The 18,208-nt window shown below is 36.8% G+C and overlaps 1 protein-coding gene across 1 annotated transcript in view; it reads right to left on the reverse strand.

Annotated features, from left to right (window-relative positions):
* Positions 1-18,208, reverse strand: part of LRP1B (LDL receptor related protein 1B) — a gene marked incomplete at both ends in the record, with an annotated part of 936,568 nt that overhangs the window by 261,588 nt on the left and 656,772 nt on the right. Inside the window, 5 exon segments of the mRNA XM_083348746.1 lie at positions 1,309-1,498; positions 4,075-4,294; positions 9,965-10,145; positions 16,241-16,477; positions 18,062-18,205. Coding sequence (XP_083204872.1) covers positions 1,309-1,498; positions 4,075-4,294; positions 9,965-10,145; positions 16,241-16,477; positions 18,062-18,205 — 972 coding nt within the window.

The raw sequence follows: 18,208 nt of genomic DNA on the forward strand, positions 1-18,208 counted from the left end.
CAATCAGATCTAAAAAGAAACAGGTAAGTTTGGAGAGTAAGTGCAGCAAAGCAGTATTTTTTTCGGTATGTGAAAATTATCCAAACTAACAACTCTCTAACATTCTGACAGCAAGAGATTAAAGAAAGTGTCATACTTTTCTGGAAAGGATATTCCGCTAAATAAGCCTCACTACGAATACGGTAGCAGATAATATTCAATCTATAATTCCCATTCCAGACTGACTCAGTTCTAATAAAGGAGAATATTTGTAGTTCAGAGTTGAACTATGGCAGGGGTAGGCAACCTCAGCTCTTTTATGACTCATGGACTTCAACTCCCAGAATTCCTGAGTCAGCTGATTCAGGAATTCTGGGAGTTGAAGTCCATGAGTAAAAAAAAAGAGCCGAGGTTGCCTACCCCTGAACTATGGGGTCTTTGGTGCTCTCTGAGCTTGGTTGTTTTCTTACAAATGTTTCATTACCCAAACTAGGTAACATTGTTACTGCACTGATGATATTATCTAGTTTAGAGAATGAAACATCTACAAGAAAACAGCCAAGCTCAGACAGCACCAAGGATCGCTGACCCAATTCTATACCTCATAGATATAACATTAGGCCATTTTTAGGATTTTCTTCAGTCTTGCCATCATTTATTTTTGTAACTTTTCTTTTGTAAATTTTCTGTTAGCTACTGAAGATTTTTTAGACAATTCAAATGTTTTCATGCTCTTTATTGAGAAAAATATTGAAATTTATTTCTTGTTTGATTTATACCTTGACTTCCTGCTCTGTGAAATAAAATTACTAGCATGATCTTCAGCAAACAGTTGGTATCTTATTTTATAATAATAGTAAATAACAATCATAATTAATGGTCCAGTTCTGTAAAATTAGTTTTATGGAATTTATATTGAAAACAATGTAATACATGATGTTGAGGATTAACTCAAAAGTTCACCCATGCAGAGCAGCTAGAGGTAATTTTCAAAGCAATAGAAGCAGCAGCAAAAGATGTGTAAGATATACCTATTTTATGATTTTAAGAAATGCTTTGTATGCATCACTGCACAAAAGATCAGCAAAATCTTTTTCAAAATTAACCCATGTTTATTTCAGTGATGACAAGTGGTAATTATCTTTCACTAAATATAGCCTACACATCTGCACTGACTTACTACTTAGAATTAATTTCACATCTAATGGATTAGTGTGTTCACAGAAGACTGATGAGAAAGTCTGAAGCAATAGTGAATATTTGCTCTTTCTATAACTACAATTATTTAAGTGCTGCATGGGGGAATGCAGAAAATGTTATTTTCAATACCTTGTTGCTTCTGGAGATCATAAATTTGCAACCCAAAGAGAGGGGATCTCTCACTTTTCAGAAGTGTCACATTTCTAGACATCAAATCCAGTTGGAAAATAGAGCCATTCATATAATCTGTCCAGAAAATATAATTTCTATGATGTGATAGTCCAAATGGATGATTCAGTTCTTTTCCACTGTAGACCACCTGCAAATGATTGACATTAAATTGTTTCAGCATTCAGTATATCACTACATGGCTTCACATTTAAGAACATTAAAAACATTTAAGAAAAAATGTGAATATTTGATTTTTATTTGTGTGCAAATATATTTAAAGCTTTCTTTACATAAAAAATCTACTCCAATCTCCAAAGCACCAATTGAATATATCTTCAGATAATAAACCTATTTCCTAATTTTATTTGTCGGATTTTTAAAGGTTGGGGAGGAAGGGAAAATATTCCTCCATTTCGCCCTGCTGGGAAAGAATGCAATGGATCTGTCTCTAAGGCTGATATATTCCTCTCAAATATTAAATATTATGATCTCTATTCTTTCTATTTATAATTTTCTAATAAAAATCCATATCAACATAGTATCCATATAAACATAGATTACTAAGATTAACAAGTACTGACCAACATTGTTATACCTTACAAAAATGTACTGGAAAACTATTTGTACAAATTCAATGGACTAGTTGACCATAAAGACACAAAACATTGCTATTCCTAATTTCATCCAAGGGTATAAATACCATTCAGAGATTAACTGAAGAATGGAAAAAGATATGCTTTTTTTCTGTACGAAATGAAAAAAAAAAAAGAAACTGCAATATGTAGAAAAGTCATATATTATTTTTTTAGACAATTCCCTTACACTAGCCTTCCACATACTGGGCCTTTAGGTGCATTAGATCAAAACTGCCATTGTCTTCCATTACTTTGAGTAAAGATGTTCAATCACTGGTACTCCTATCCAAAGTTTAGTGTTTGTGTGTGTGTTTGTATGTGTGTATATATGTATTTGTGTGTATGTGTGCATTTTTCTGGAGAGAGAGAAGGGGGGAGTTCGTTCTATGGCTAACACTACTGTAGATCCTACAAAATAAAAATAGTATATGATGCCTAGAGTAGACTTTGAGATACATGATTATCTAATTATCCATTATTGATAACCCTAGAAACCAGCTTTAATGATTTGGTAATGATTTGGATTATTAATTCTAGAAGAAGTGGGACACTGATAACAGATGTTGAAGTTGGGTTTGGAGTACAATATAGTGAAATCATTTTTTTTTCAAAAGTTATTACAACTATCATTCTAACAGATCTCTCTGTATCTAAATTCAATGCATGCATATTGGACAGATAAAATCACGTAACACTGGCAATTTATACACAGCATATCTATGTAATGTACACAATTAAAATAGAGTAAATACAAAATAAACATCATAAAATATATTTCAGCTGTGTAAAAATAGCAACAACAATTGCATATGAATTGTTAAATTCCAGGCTGAATAAAACTGTAACACCTGTATAATATTATGATTTGGCAAGGAAGATTTAATTTAATTTAATTTAATTTATTGAATTTATATACCGCCCTTTCCCAAAGGACTCAGGGCGGTTTACAGGGTATAATTTTTAAAACATTAATACAAAAATTAAGACCAATTTAAAAAAAGATTAAACTAAGTCCCTGCAACATGTAAAACCCCAAGATGAGTGCAGATAGAGATTTGATCCAATATAGAATAAAAATTTACCCACCACATGAAAACAACAAAAAGCATATTTGCAATATAAAAAGCCAAGTGATGTTACATATACCATTTTTTCAATCTAATCTGCCTTTTTATTTTGCAAACTATATGGATAGTAAAAAAATGAAAAAAATGCTTATGTAAACTGTCTTATAGTACAGGGGTCCCCAACCCCTGGTCCATGGACCAGTATCAGGCCGTGGCATGCCAGCAACCGGTCCGCACAAACAAGCAAAGCCCCATCCACGGGACACAGGCATCACACAAAACCACGCCCCCTCTGGTCCACAGAAAAACCTCTCTCCACAGAAGCGGTCCCTGGTGCCCAAAAGGTTGGGGACCTTTGTTATAGTACATGTAACTTTGTGCATACATGTCAACCCTACTGAATAAATCAGACCAGGAGTCAGCATCTGAATCAAAACCTGAAAGTACTTTTACTGAGAACGACTATAATAGCAGAATCTTGCAAGGTTGATTGTGCTGCACCTCTTCTCCTTCTTATATATGTAAACTTCTTCCACACATTGTCTTCTTCTTATGGGTCTAGGTTGTTACTTTTTTTTTCATCAGCACTTTAGTAGTGTCTTTTTCAGGACCCTCTTCTTTATACTCAACTGAATGAGTGTATATTCATGTGAGAAATTCCTAAAAATGCTGATATATGATATCATGTACTACTATGGCCAAACATATTAAGATTATTAGTAAGGGCTCATATTAGATTTAACATGAATTTTTGTGGCTTGATTTCATGTACAGTAGAATAAGGATCAGAAAACATTTCTACCTTCTGAAATAAATAAATAGTCCTTCCTTCCTTCCTTCCTTCCTTCCTTCCTTCCTTCCTCCCTTCCCTTCCCTTTCCCCCCAAAATAACCCAATAGTTCTTAGACTGTGTACTTCCACAAGATAATCAATAGTCAGCCTTAAAGACAAAATAAACAAATTGGCAAGATAATTCACTAAACAGGGAATCTGTGGGCAAAAAGTATTATATTTTCTTTTACCTTGCGGTCACTTCCATTCAGAAATATTCTTTCAATATGATCATAATAGGCATCACACCAGTATAATATATTATTTTGATAATCCAGAGTTAATCCATTGGGCCACAACATCTTTAATGTCACAAATATTTGACGGTTGTTACCATCCATCCATGCTTTCTCAATTCTTCCCATACTATCATCTATTTCATCTTCTTCCCAATCTGTCCAATACATCCAGCTGTAAAATAACAAATAAAAAAAACATTAATTGAACCATTTAACTTTAGTTGTAGAATTTTAATCATAAACAACCTGAATAAAGAGAATAAAGTAATAATAATAGTAATAATATAATAGTAGATTATCAGAGCGATATCTAAAGTACTTCCTCAATATCTGGAAATATTGAATTTATCAAACCTGAACACCCTAATTTTACAAAAAGCCCACCCTGCTTGGAATTGCCCATATTCTTCAGCTTTACTTTAATAATTTTTAGGTCCTTATTGGAACCTAAAATTAAATTTCTACCACTCTTAGATTGTGAATTTAACTGTAGATTACCCACACATATTATTATTATCCCAAATCCCCAAACATCTAGAGCAGTACTTGAACAGCATCAACATTGACAAAATTACCATCAGTCAAATACAAAAGGCAGTTTTGCTTGGAACATCCTGTGATGGTACCTTTACACCAACAAACAACCATATCTGCCTATCTCCTTGGAAAGCATTGGATAGGTGATTAAAAGCACCAAATCCAGTCTACAAAGCTTGGTAATTGGGAAACTTCACCTTTCACTAAGTTGATATTCACACAAAAAAAACCCACACGTTAATTTTAACATTTTTCTACTGGTAATCTAATCATGGCGTCATTTCTAACACACTGGAAATATGACTCAGATCTATTAAAAAAATTAAAATTAAATGCCATATCCCCACCAACAGGGCAAGCTACAGTATACAAACAAGGGCCAAACCGCACACAGTCATTAACAGATGATGTTATGTAGTCAGATAATGAAATGTCTGCAAGCAAACAACTAAGCTCAGAAACCACCAAGGTCTCCAAAAATTAAATTAGGTTGGATATACACTTATAAATTCTTGTAACTTCATTTTGTAAGTATGAATAATAATGCAATAGTAAAATATTTTTAAGAGGTACCATGGCTCTACCTATTGGAAATATTGTCTGGCAGATAATCCTTTATTTATTAGATGTTGCACTGAGCCTTTTACAAATTACAACTTCAGATACAGTCAAGGCTCATTTAAGATTCCCTTTAATGAAATTTATATGTCAGCTGTCTAGAACTGAAGTAAATAATCCAATCAATATACTCTTTACTCTCTCCAAAAGTACAATGAATCAATAGACCTTGAAAACATTTATTTGACTTGTTAAAAGGATATCACTTAAAACATTGTCCTAAGTCTTTTGCAGTTTACATCTGTCACATCCCAAACCAGGCTCAAATTATGTGGTAATGATTTAGCACAAGAAATTAATTAAAATATAAACAAAATTCCAATAATTTTCATTTGCAGTATGGAATGATAATTTAGCAGTTACACTTCCTACTGCAAAATAATACAGATGATTCTATAATATGAGTATATTTATAGCCATCTAGTCATATAAAAAGGGCTTCTAGTTTGTTAGACCTGTTTTGATAAAATTTAGCAGAAATACAATAATGATGGTACAAAACAGTGGAGCAATATGCTTCTATATGCCTAGATTTAGTAATAACTTAAAAACTGATCTAGTTTTACATTTAAGGTATTTGCATCTTTTTTTCCTTTTTAAATTTTATTCTAATCACCATTATTGTAACTTTTACACTATTGTGATTATAGTTCAGAGTTGGACATGAAACAAATACCAAACAGAATTTGGTATTTTCCCCAAGTGCTGGAATAGTGTGAGGTCAGGGTTGGAAGACAGTGTACCAGATTTTTCTGCTTCTGCTGCTGCTTTTCTATGTGTATGTGTGTGTGTGCGCGCGCACACACACACACACACACACACACACACACACACACACAGTGTTTTTATATTAGAATTGTGAGCTTCCCAGAATTTTAAGATGGAGCTCATATTTTAAATAAAAAAATAAATGGAGGATTTAATTAAAAAAAAGGAAAAACACTGGTGGGTAGCAAAAATAGCAAATGAATTAGGATTCCTAAAATGCAAATTAGAGACCCAGTTTGGTCTAAAGATTAAAGCACCAGGCTAGAAGCAAGGAGACTATGAGTTCAGGTCCCACCTTAGCCATGAAAGCCAGCTGGGTATGTTTGGCCAGTTATTCTTTCTCAGCACAACTCACCGCACAGGGTTGTTGATATGGGGAAAATAGGAGAAGGAAGGTGTGCTGGATATGTTCATTTTCTTGAGTTATTTGTAAAAATAATAAAAGCAGGATACAAATAAATAAGACAAAAGTCTAGAAACCAGGATACCATGAGTTCCAGTACTGCCTTGGACACAAGCACAGCTGAATGACATTGGATCAGGCACACTTTCTCATGGCAAACCATTTTTGACAATATTGCCAAGAAAATTGCAGGGAATTTTTCAGACAGTCACCATGAGTAAGCACTGATTTAAAGACACTAAAAAAATAATAATCAAATTCCATCTGAATTTGGTCCTTTCCCAAACTTTGAAAGTAAATTTTGAATTGGGATAGATAGATAGATAGATAGATAGATAGATAGATAGATAGATAGATAGATAGATAGATAGATAGGTAGGTAGGTAGGTAGGTAGGTAGGTAGATAGGTAGATAGACAGACAGACTTTATTGTCATTTTTACTGTGGGCACAATGGCATACATTAAAAATGAAAGTTAGTTGCTTGCTCTCAAAGTGTACACCTGCATAACACACATTTAAATATACTATATACAACATATGTATAACCTCCACCCTTACATATAAATAACATATAAACATTAATCATTGTCTAATATCTAACAATAGTACTGGAGAGCTCATGCCTGGAAAGGGAGACACTGAGAAGTGGGTTGCAGTTTGCTGGTTTCATGTGAAACACTTGAATTCAAAAGATGGAGCAAAAGATGGATGGATGTTGCACAGGTCATGCACTGGAGGAGGGTCCTAAAGCACTAGTCATGTGCTACTGATCTGTAAGAAGCCCTGGATTTTTCTGCAGCAAAACCCAGAAATATAATAATCTTCAATGTTTAGGAGATGACCAGGCAGAGCTCAGGGGGGTGGGGGTGTCAAACACATCATCAGTATGGAATCCCCCTGAAAAAACCTAAGTCCAGTCTCCCCTTGAAGTCCATTGACTCTCATGTGGAGCCAATTTGCCTTGACTGTTACTAGATCAGATTCTTGTTTAGAGGTAGCATGAAGAAAAAAAACTTGTGCTTTTCAATTCAATCTTGGCCCCTGGTTTCTTGCATCCGACATAATGCTTAGTATTGCTTCCGTGTTTCACTCAGCTTTTCCAAACAAATATTTTTTCGGGGAGGGGGGTACTGTTTGTGTGTGCATATATGCATAGGCTAATAATCAATGTTATGGGAAGTGATATATTTTATTGCAACTTCATTTTGTCAAACTTGCAATGTCTTGGTTTTGGCTATACTGCACAAATGTTAAACTAGACACTGAAAATTCTGAAAGCAAAGGGAAAGCTAGTGTTATAAAATGCATTTATTATGACATGTCATATTTTAATCTTGACGTTATTATTCTGAGTCAATGTTCTGCCATATCCCGAGCTGACTTTTATTTCAACCAAAGCAGAGCAAACACTCTCATTAGCAAAATAACGTAACTTCTCAAGAAATCTATCATTTCTTGCTTTTTAAAACTATAATCACACAACTTTGCGTAGGGAAAATAATTATTTGCATGTAGTTATACTAATTGGTTTACTTGATTTCCCCAAGGAAGATTTTCTTTTCCTAACTTTACCTTGAGAAAATTTATTACAGATTGTCGTAGTATTTTGCTACTCCAAAGCCTCTTGTCCTATCAAGGTAGGGAGAGGAATATTCAGAAAGCACAGCTGTTTTTGTTTCTTTGCATTTAATTGTTTGCAATATGATAGAGTTATTAATATGAGTTAGTGTTATATTCAGTTAATTGCTTTAATTGAGTGGTACAAGAAAATAAAGTTATTAAGGAAATGGGACAGGGAAGTAACTTTTAAAGGAGGGTGATAGTGGAGTTGATTTTTAAAAAAGTATACTATGATTTGATTTAGCCTTTTGAAGGGGGTTACAAGTTGTCCTTGAATTATAGCCACTCGTTCAGTGACCGTTTGGAGTTATAGCAGTGCTAAACAAATGGTAATTATGCCTTGTCTCCAAAGTTAGGGCTGTTGAAGTGCCCCGCAGTCTCATGATCAAAAATCAAGTGCTTGGCAGCCTGCTGCACTGATGACAACAGGGGTGTTTCAGCTCCCCTCTCACCTGTCTGCTGCATCTCTCCCCTCAGCAGTGGCGCTGGGTCTCAAGTAGAGACCCAGGGCTTTTAGCAGTCTTAGCCAGCTGCCATTGCCCTGAGATCTCTAGTTCAGCCTGAGTGCCACTGCCACTGGAGAGTGCTGTCTTAAGCCCTATTATCAGAACCACCACCTCACGGCTGCTCTGCAATCGTTTTGTTACCAGTCTGCCATGAACCCTGAGAGGGAAGGGAAGCACTTGGGGTGGGAGGGTAGAGTGAAAGTTAAGAAAGTGAAGATGTCTGCTTGAGACAATGTTTCAAGGTCGCTCTGCGCTGAGGTCACCCACACTGTTCTCAAATAGCATGTAGAGGCTAGAAGGCGGCCAGGCTGGTAGAATAAACAGACTCTTGGATGGAAAGTTCAGCTAAGGTGGCAGTGCACAAGGCAGCAAAAGGGCAGAGAGGTGGAGAGATAAGCAGCTGGGAAGAGTTGAAAAAGAGGCAGTGCCTTACATTACCAAGGCACAGTGGTGGGAGAGAGCAAGTTGAAAATGGCCTGGATTGGGATAGTTCCTCACCTAATGAGAAACAGCAATAGGTGGTGGTGGTAGTGATGGTGGTGCAAGGATCGGCATTCCTAAGCAATAAAGTCGCATGATGTTGCACTTTAAGTCTACATCACTTAGTGATGGAAATTCCATTCCCAATTCCTGTTGTAACTTGAGGACTACCTGTACTATAAGCTGGCCTCTCCTAAACCTTTCTCCTGAAAAATACATGGAAACTGAAGTTAAAATGATTTCTTACAAATTATTTTGAGACAATTTAGTTTTTTTTTAATTATTATTTATTAAATTTAATATGCTGCCCACCTCAGAGTTCAAGACAACTCTGTGCAGCTTTTTGCTTTGCTATTAATTAGAAGCAAGATTTTTGTGGCCAAATAAATAACTTAAATGGCCCTTCATAAAGGAACAATTTCAATATACCAGAAATGACTTAACTAACAAAATGCATCCAAAATCTAAGCCCATGACTCCTGTACGATTGATATTTGATGAAGTTGCTTCAGTGCTGCCATGTTGCCATGGTTAGCGTGGACACATGATCATCACTTCAATGCTTTCTGACTTCCTACAAAGAAAGTCAATGGGGAATCAGGCAGGAAGTCGGAAGCCGTTCCTGCCGCCATTGCTTTTTCATATGTCTGCAGTCATTCTGTTTCTGTTTAGGTATAGAAATATCTATGAAATGATGACACAATGGGTCAGGGGTTGTCCAGTTATAACTACAAATGTAATTCTATTTCATTACACACACACACACACACACACACACACACCTGGTGACTGTATAGACAAATGACAAATATTAATGATCTTGGCCAACATTTTGTAAATAACTTGTGAATCTTCCTAGTGCATTTTAAAACAGATAAACTATTATTTAAGATAGAAAGTTTTCATACCCGTTAACAGGATCCACCACAATTCCTCGAGGGTGAGACATGCCACCTTCCAGAAGAGTTTTGCGGTTCTGAGAAGCTTTCTCTAGCCTGGCAACATTAATTGTTTTCCTGTAACCATCATTTGTCCAAAACAAATTATTTCCAATCCAGTCTATTGCAATGCCTTCTACATTATCAAGATCTGTGTAAACAAAGATGATATATATATATAATTTTGTGGGCATGTATGAGCATGTGAGTGTATAGAATATTAGGTTCTTCTACACAAAATGGTAAGCAGATTTTTTTTTTGGTAGACAAACAGAAATTCAGTATAGCAGATTGCAGGACATTGCAGGATTTAGCCATGTAAATTCATTTAGTGGTTTTACTTTCCTTTTCTGGAAAAAAAATCATTCTGAGTTCTTTGGAAAATAAGTGAATATGTATGCAAAAATACAAATAGATAGATAGATAGATAGATAGATAGATAGATAGATAGATAGATAGATAGATAGATAGATAGATAGATAGATATAGATAGATAGAGCTAATACCTAAATAAAAAGATAAAGCTAATACTTTCTTTATAAAAGCCTAAGCAAATAGTGACCATAATAATTAATCTGACTATAATCATAATATTCATGATACTGAATATTTAAAGTTATCTGTTATAAGGTACAAATAAATTTGAACTTATTGTATGTAGTCTGAATCAAGGGGCAAATCTTGGAAGCAAGAAATATATGAAAGTGGTTAATGATTTAGCAACAGCAATGCTGAATCTAGAACAATTCCTTACAATGGAATCAAGTTGCACTGTTGACAATTTTCTGGAATGGTATGGATTGCAGCGCAGTAAACTACCTTATGATATATTTTTTCAACATTTATTTGATTTCTATCCAGTTTTTTCTTTCAGGAGTTTAAGGCAGCATGAAGAATGGTTCAGATACCTTTCAGGCATAGATTATTTAAAGGCAATGGAGAATCATTAATTATCTCTTAGTAGCTTATCATAATAAAAAATATCCTGGCAATAAAATAATAACAGGGCCTGAACATATTTATTATAAATGAAAAGAATTACATTGATTGTATCTGTTGGGGAATAAACCTGTGTTTAAGTACTGCAAGATATGTGTGTGTGTGTGTGTGTGTGTGTGTGCGTGTGCGTGTGTGTGTGTGTGTGTGTGTGTAAATTATTCTAATTGCTAATAAAGAATTAGGGAGGCTGATATGACCATTTTGAACTTATTTTGTTCTCATCATTCAGTCATACCCTTTATCTGAGATTCGAACCTGGGCTAATTATATATTAGGCAGTTGTTTTAACCCCTAGGCAACAGGCTCTTTCTCTCTTTATTAGCTAGGAAGCAAGGGAGATATATGTGTTAAGTATTTGTCAAGTCTTTCGAATACCTTGCCGGTTAAATCTTCTTTCCTGTTTCAGCCTAACCCAAGGCTATCCACAGGCTATAGTCACAACTTACGACAGTTCATTATTTGTGTAAATTATTCAAATTGCTAATAAAGAATTACGGAGGCTGATATGGCCATTTTGAACTTATTTTGTTCTCATCAGTCAGCCCAAACATTGTGCTAAAGCCAACATTGTGCTAAAGCCAAATTACAAACTGAAACATCATATTCCTCAATCAATGCACATAATTGGTTTTCTAGTATTCCATCATAGCCAGGGAAATCCACCTATAGGTTTTAAAGAAGGAAAGAAGTGATGTATTATAACATTACAGTTAAAAACTAAGAAAATATCTTAGTTGTACTTAGTAAGAGAATATAAATCCTTAAGATGAACTGCAGATAGAAGAAGAATGCTTATTCTCCATATGAAATCATAATGAATATTAAGGAATATAGAAGAAAATCTCTCGTGACAAAGTTGTTTATTGTGAACTGGGAGTGCAAAGTTCCCCAAAATTTTATTTCTGTATATTACAGGGGAAGGGTGGAAACCACACATACACAAAAATGCAATAGCTATTCCTGTCCCTGGGTAATTGATAACATATTCACAAATGATTATCACAGGCAATTACTAGGTCACAAAGAGTTTAGAATGACTTACAATTTAGTTTGCAATAAAAGAAACTAAGAAATAAAAGGAAGCTTAAACAAAGCAAAAGTAAAGTAGAACAATAAAACAACAAAGAAACGGGGCTATCATTCTAGCAGCCACCTCCAGCGTGAAACTCCCCCATCGGCTCCATAGGCCAGTTTGCCAAGCCAGGTCTTTAGACTCTTATGGAATGATAGGAGATTGGGGGCAGATCTTATCCTGGAGGGCAGGATGTTTCAAAGGGGGGAGAGGTGCTGCAGCAGAGAAGTATCTTCTGGATCTTGACAGCTCTTTGACTGACAGGATCTGCAGTACATCCTCTCTGCCAAACTGGGTAGGATGGGCTAGATTTAGCAGGACAATTGGTTTATCAGGTAGCCTGGACCTATGCCATTAAGGACTTTAAAAGTCATAACCAGATTGGTAGTCTGTAGTTCACGGAACAGTGATGTAATATGAGCCATCCTAGGGGCTCCAAAGACTGCACTAGCTGCCACACTTTGCACCAATTGAACCTTCCAAATGGATTTCAAAGGTAGCCCCATGTAAAGCACATTGCAGTAGTCCAGATGAAAGATAAGTAAGGCTTATATAACTGAGTGCAGAGTCCTGATCCAGGAAGGATGCATAAATCACCGGTGTGCAAAAGCTCTTCTAGCCATGCTCATTCTTTGTGCAGGATATCTGAGTCCAGGAAAACACTCCAAGCTTGGACTTGGGTTTGAACAGCAAAGTGCAACCCCATCTAGAACCAGAGATGACAAGATCCTAGATTCTAAGGTTCCATGTACCGAAAGCCAATCAGACTTGTCAGGGTCCAGTCAAGGTCCATTGTCCCCCATCCAGGACCTCACAGCCTCCAGACATTGCAAGAGGACAGAGACAACATCACTTGGGTCAACATGTATAGAAATGCAGAGTTTGGTATCATCAGCATATTGATGATATCTCAACCCATGGTGCCAGATGAGCTCACCCAGTGGCTTCATGTAGATATCAAATAGGAGACAGTACAGAGCCTTGCAGGATGCTGTTAAGTGAGCAGTCGAGGCCTGGATCTCTCATTCCCTATCAACCTCAATTGATAGGGACAAACCAGCTTAAAACTATGCTGCCTAACTCCAACTCATGAAGCTGGCCCAAAAGCATGCCATGGTTGATGGTACTGAAAGCTGCTGAGAGGCAAAGAAGGGCAAGAATGGTTGCACAAACTGCATCTTTCTCTTGCCAGAGATCATCCATAAATGTGATGAAGACCCGAATCCAGATTGAAAAGGATCAAGGAAATCTGTTCCATGAAGAACTCTCTGGAGCTGCCAAGCAACCAAGCAACTTTCACTAAAAAGGGAAAATGGGAAACTGGGTGAAAATTGTCAAGGTAGGTGGGGCCAAGAGATGATTTCTTAAGTAGAGGACAAACCAAAGTCTCCTTAAAAGGTCTCAGGAATATCCCCTGTCACAGTTATGAATTTATCACTGCATGAACTCACCTGCTGGTCACCGTCCTACAGACCTACACCAGTCAAGAGGAACAAGGCTCTAAAGGTAGTTGTTTTATTGACCATGCAGAGCACCCTCTCCACTTCCTTAGGGGCAACAGGGTCAAATTGATCCCAAATTATTAGGCAAGATGACTCCCTAGGTATTGTTGTGATCCTGTGCCAGCCTTTGATCCCGGCAGTTGGGTCCGGGGAATCAGAGGAGGAGGAGGAGGAGGAGGAGGGACCTGGGGAGCCATCAGAGGAGGAGGAAGACTCTGATGAGCCCCAAGACCTATAAACTGATGAAGAGCCTGGCCCTTACACTTGTGCTCAGGCCGACAACGAGGTGTGCTGGGAAGCTGAGTTAGACTCGGAGAACGCACAGTTGGAGGACATTATATATGCTCATAAATGCAGACAGGCCACATGAGTAGGACAGAGGGAGGCAATGGGGCAGCTCCAAGGGAGGAGGAGAAGACATTGAGAAGCCATGCCCTGGGGCTGCATAACAAAAAGTGAATGTGTGGGCAGGGCTGGTTGCTGAAGGCAACTGTTTGCAAAGGACTCCAGTTTCAAAGGATCATGTTTTGTTTGCTTTGCATGTGAACTATTTCCTGTTTGACTTGTGCTCCATTTTGCTTTTGAACAATTCTCCGTTGGAAACGTGTTCTGTTGCTTTTGCTTTTGGGACAATTATCAGGTCTGTAACTCATATAAAAGGGGTTGGTTTTCCAGCCTACTTGTTAAAAAAGGGGTTTGTCTTTGTGAAGCAACAAGGATGTACGTAGGCTGGGACAGAACAGGTACCTCATAAGGACCTGCACCATGCAAAGATTCCAACTGGGAATGAATTCAAGTAATTTTATCCAACAGGAGTTCAACAAATTCTTCTTGGTTCTGGAGATGAATGTCCCAAGCCTCCCTGGCCTAGAAGAGGTTGGGTGATTCAGAACAGAGCCAAAGAACAACACTCCGAGGATGCAATAAGAGCGGAGAAGCATTGGTTTTTTTCACCACTTTTATTGCCACTGGAGACACCTTAATAGTGGTTCTGAGACATGTCCAGTCAGACTCATCCTTCATCTTTCTCCAGTGATGCCCTACACTTGCTTCAGAACCCTCGTGAACTATGGGGAACAACAGGGGCAAAGAGTCAAGAGAGGTCGCATAGGCGGGATCCTGTCCATAGTCTTAGCAGTCTTTTGATTCCAGGCTATTACTAAGGCTTCAACAGAAAATCTTCCAAAATGTCAAATCCTCTGAGATATCCCCCAGTTCCTCCTGGAATCCAATTAAGTCCATCAGTCTCTGGGGGTAAACCACTCAAATGGGTCCAGTCTCCCTGTAGAGGGGAATAGTGTAAGAAAGTCTCAGGGATATTAGAGATATCAAATCTGATGCTACTCAATACTGAATCGGAAATATTCCATTTTTTGTTGTATTTGTATTTGTATTTATTAAATTTGTGTACCGCCCTTCTCCCGAGGGACTCAGGGCGGTGACCAGGGCACATATAAATAAAAGATACAAAAATTAAAAAGAATTAAATAATCGCCCAGATAAAACAGTAACAATATAAAAACCCAATTAAAAACCCTAATTTCCCCCATCAGGCCAGGCCAGCTTGTTCAAATAAATGGGTCTTCAGACCGCGTCGGAAGGAGCGAAGGTTCGGTGCCGTCCGGAGCTAAACCGGCAGCTGGTTCCATAAAGCCGAAGCGCCCACAGAGAAGGCCCTCCCCCTGGGGGCCACCAGCCGACATTCTCTGACCAGGGGCACCCTGAGGAGGCCCTCTCTGTGGGAACGCATATTGATTTTCCTTGCTTTATGATACTTTTGTTATAGTTCCCCAAAAGTTGAGAAATTATTTTAAGATAAATACAATGAAAGGTGTATGAAATGAAACAGAAATATTGAGAAAAAAATATTACTACTGCACTTTCTCTTCTCAGGCTAAGCTATGAATCTCCAAATTCAACTATAGATGGGGTCAATTGGCTTGAATATGGCAGAAACCTGACATAGCAATGCTAAATTAAGTTTTTTATCTTAAACTAGAGTGGAGCAGTTAACTCTTTGAAAGTGCTAGCTCTTCCTTAAACTCACTTCTTCCTGTCTTTGTCATGTTCCAAAAGCTTCTTTGCCCTGTGCTTCATGGCACTGAACCTGAGCAGATGCTGGTTGTTGATATAACTGACATTCCTGTCCTTCGAATTGCTGGCCCCTGCCTTTTATTTCACAGCTGGGAAAGAAATAGGAATTTTGATGGCATCACGTAGAGCAGACCAGTCAAACTTGTGTTGTCATGTGATGTCGCACAACGTATTGGGAAGGTTTTGTGATTGCCAGTGGGCGCGGCTTCTGGATGACGGGTCCGGGCTGCAGGCTGGCAATTTGACACCCCTGATGTTGAGTTTTGAAATTTCTTTTGAAATTGGTGAGGACGATTAGATAATTGATTAACTTTCCTTTGGTTAGTTCCAAGATACCCTTTCAGCTAAGAATATCCTAAAATTATCTCCACTGGTAGTACATGTTAAAAATACAAACTATTTTAAATCTCAGCTACCCAGTAATATATAATCAAAACATTTTGGGCAACAATGATCCTGCAGTCACAAAACCTTAAACTTTCAAAGTTTTAAAATAAATAAACAAACTTAATTTGAAAATGCTTGAGTGAAATTTTCACTTTCCAACATTCTACTGAAATCTCTCCATGCATTACTTACCATCCTTCAGGATTGTTTCACGGCTGGAGCCATCAACTTTTTGACGTCCTATCAAGAAACTGGTAGTGTCCGCAAAGTATATGTAATTGGTTTCAGCATGATAATCCAAAGCTCGAGGATTGACCAAATTTTCTATAGGGATCATATGTTCATCAGCTATTTTGGTGTTTAGATCCATTCCTTGTATGATGCCTGGACGTCCTTTCCCATAAAAGAGGAACAATTCATTCTTTAGTCCTATATTAAAAAAAAGGATTAAAAAGTTAAATCACAAATCTCACCTAATGTCAGGACCCACCTCAATCCACATCTTAGGAAATAAGAACTCTTGGGTGCAAGTTTAGTCCAAAAGGAAAATGTTTACTAGGATGGAATCAATTGTGGCAATACAAGACGGAATCTAACAAAGTTACATTTCAATCCTATATAAAGCATTCCCATTTCAGCCCCTCCCCTCATCCATTTGGTCAGATGTCAGGCCCTTCCATGGGAAAGGGAACTCTCCTTGGTTTTATGGTTATTGCTTCCTTTTGTTGTAGATGAAGATGCAATCCAGATCTGTCTCTCCCCCTCCCTCCCCCAGTTCAAATGTTCCCTGTTGTTTGAAGATGCCTAAAGTCTATCCTCTCCCCCCCCCCTTCGGAGAGATGGCAGAATCCCCAGAATAGCACATTGTTCTACCTATACATTTATGAAATGTGATATAAATGGATTCTGACACTTAATATATTTACACTAAATACCAATGCTGGTTTATTTAATGCTAAAACATTTTGGTTTTGGTTTTTTAGTTTGGCATCTACAGTTAACATCTCAGATACTCTGGAGACATCTGAACTCAGAATGATTGGTCAATTAAACCAATTAAATTTATTAAATTTAATTAAAACAGTCATTTCTGTGACTGGGTTACATCTAATTAATCACTGGTTTTTATACCAATTAATATTTCAAAAGTCCAAAAGAACATTTACAATTGTCAGTGCAAAATGGAGTTGTATAAAATGGATCTATTGATTGCTATTAACACATAATTATACTGTACACTTCAGCAAAGACACAATTTAATTTTCATTTGTAAACTTAAAAACTAAAGCAAAACATCACAAAGTAATAGATTATACTTTTCTATCTGAATATGTATAAATATTACTTATATATTCCATTACTTGCTTCTTAAACATATTTCAACTTTGTAACCTTCAGTAATGAAAATACAAGCACTCAGAGCAACAAGTATGCTTTTTTTTTAATCTTTGGACTCAGTTAAAATTGTAAGTAAAATTTTGCCTATGATAACTGCATTTTGGTAGTTTTTGTATAGGTTCTTACAAATATCAGGATACAAAGTGCTAAATTTATGACAGGACTCAACTAACATCAAAATGTCGAGAAAAGGAAATTTCTGAAAAAAATATTTGAAGATTATATTTTAATACAAATAATACACAGTGATTGGATATGGGTCAACATGATTTCTATAACACTCCAAAATGGGTACTACAGTTGGGGAAGGATTGGGTAATACTATCCTGTAGGAAACAAAAATAACAAGAAATAATGAAATATGTCTCTGCTGCTACAAGGTCCAGTCCATACCCAAGAGATGATTGGTTTAAATGGTAAAAACATACTGTTGAACACATTCCCCAGTTAATTATTTAGCTAGTGCAAGTGTTTTTTATATTAGTATTATTATTATTATTATTATTATTATTATTATTATTATTATTATTATTATTAATTATTATTATTATTATTATTTGTAGAGAATTCTACTTTGAACACAAATAATTTCTGGTAAAGTGTTTGACAACATACTTTTGCATGATCTGCCATCACTTCCCAAGACAAAGCCTATCCGGCAGCGACAACTCCTGCTTTTATAGCTGCTGCTGAGCAAACAGATGTGTGAACATCTACCTGGCCTTCCGTGCTGGTCTAGTTCACATGCATGGCTTCTTACTG

Source organism: Vipera ursinii (genome assembly GCF_947247035.1).
Source record: "Vipera ursinii genome assembly, chromosome: 1".
NCBI classification, from domain to species: domain Eukaryota; kingdom Metazoa; phylum Chordata; class Lepidosauria; order Squamata; family Viperidae; genus Vipera; species Vipera ursinii.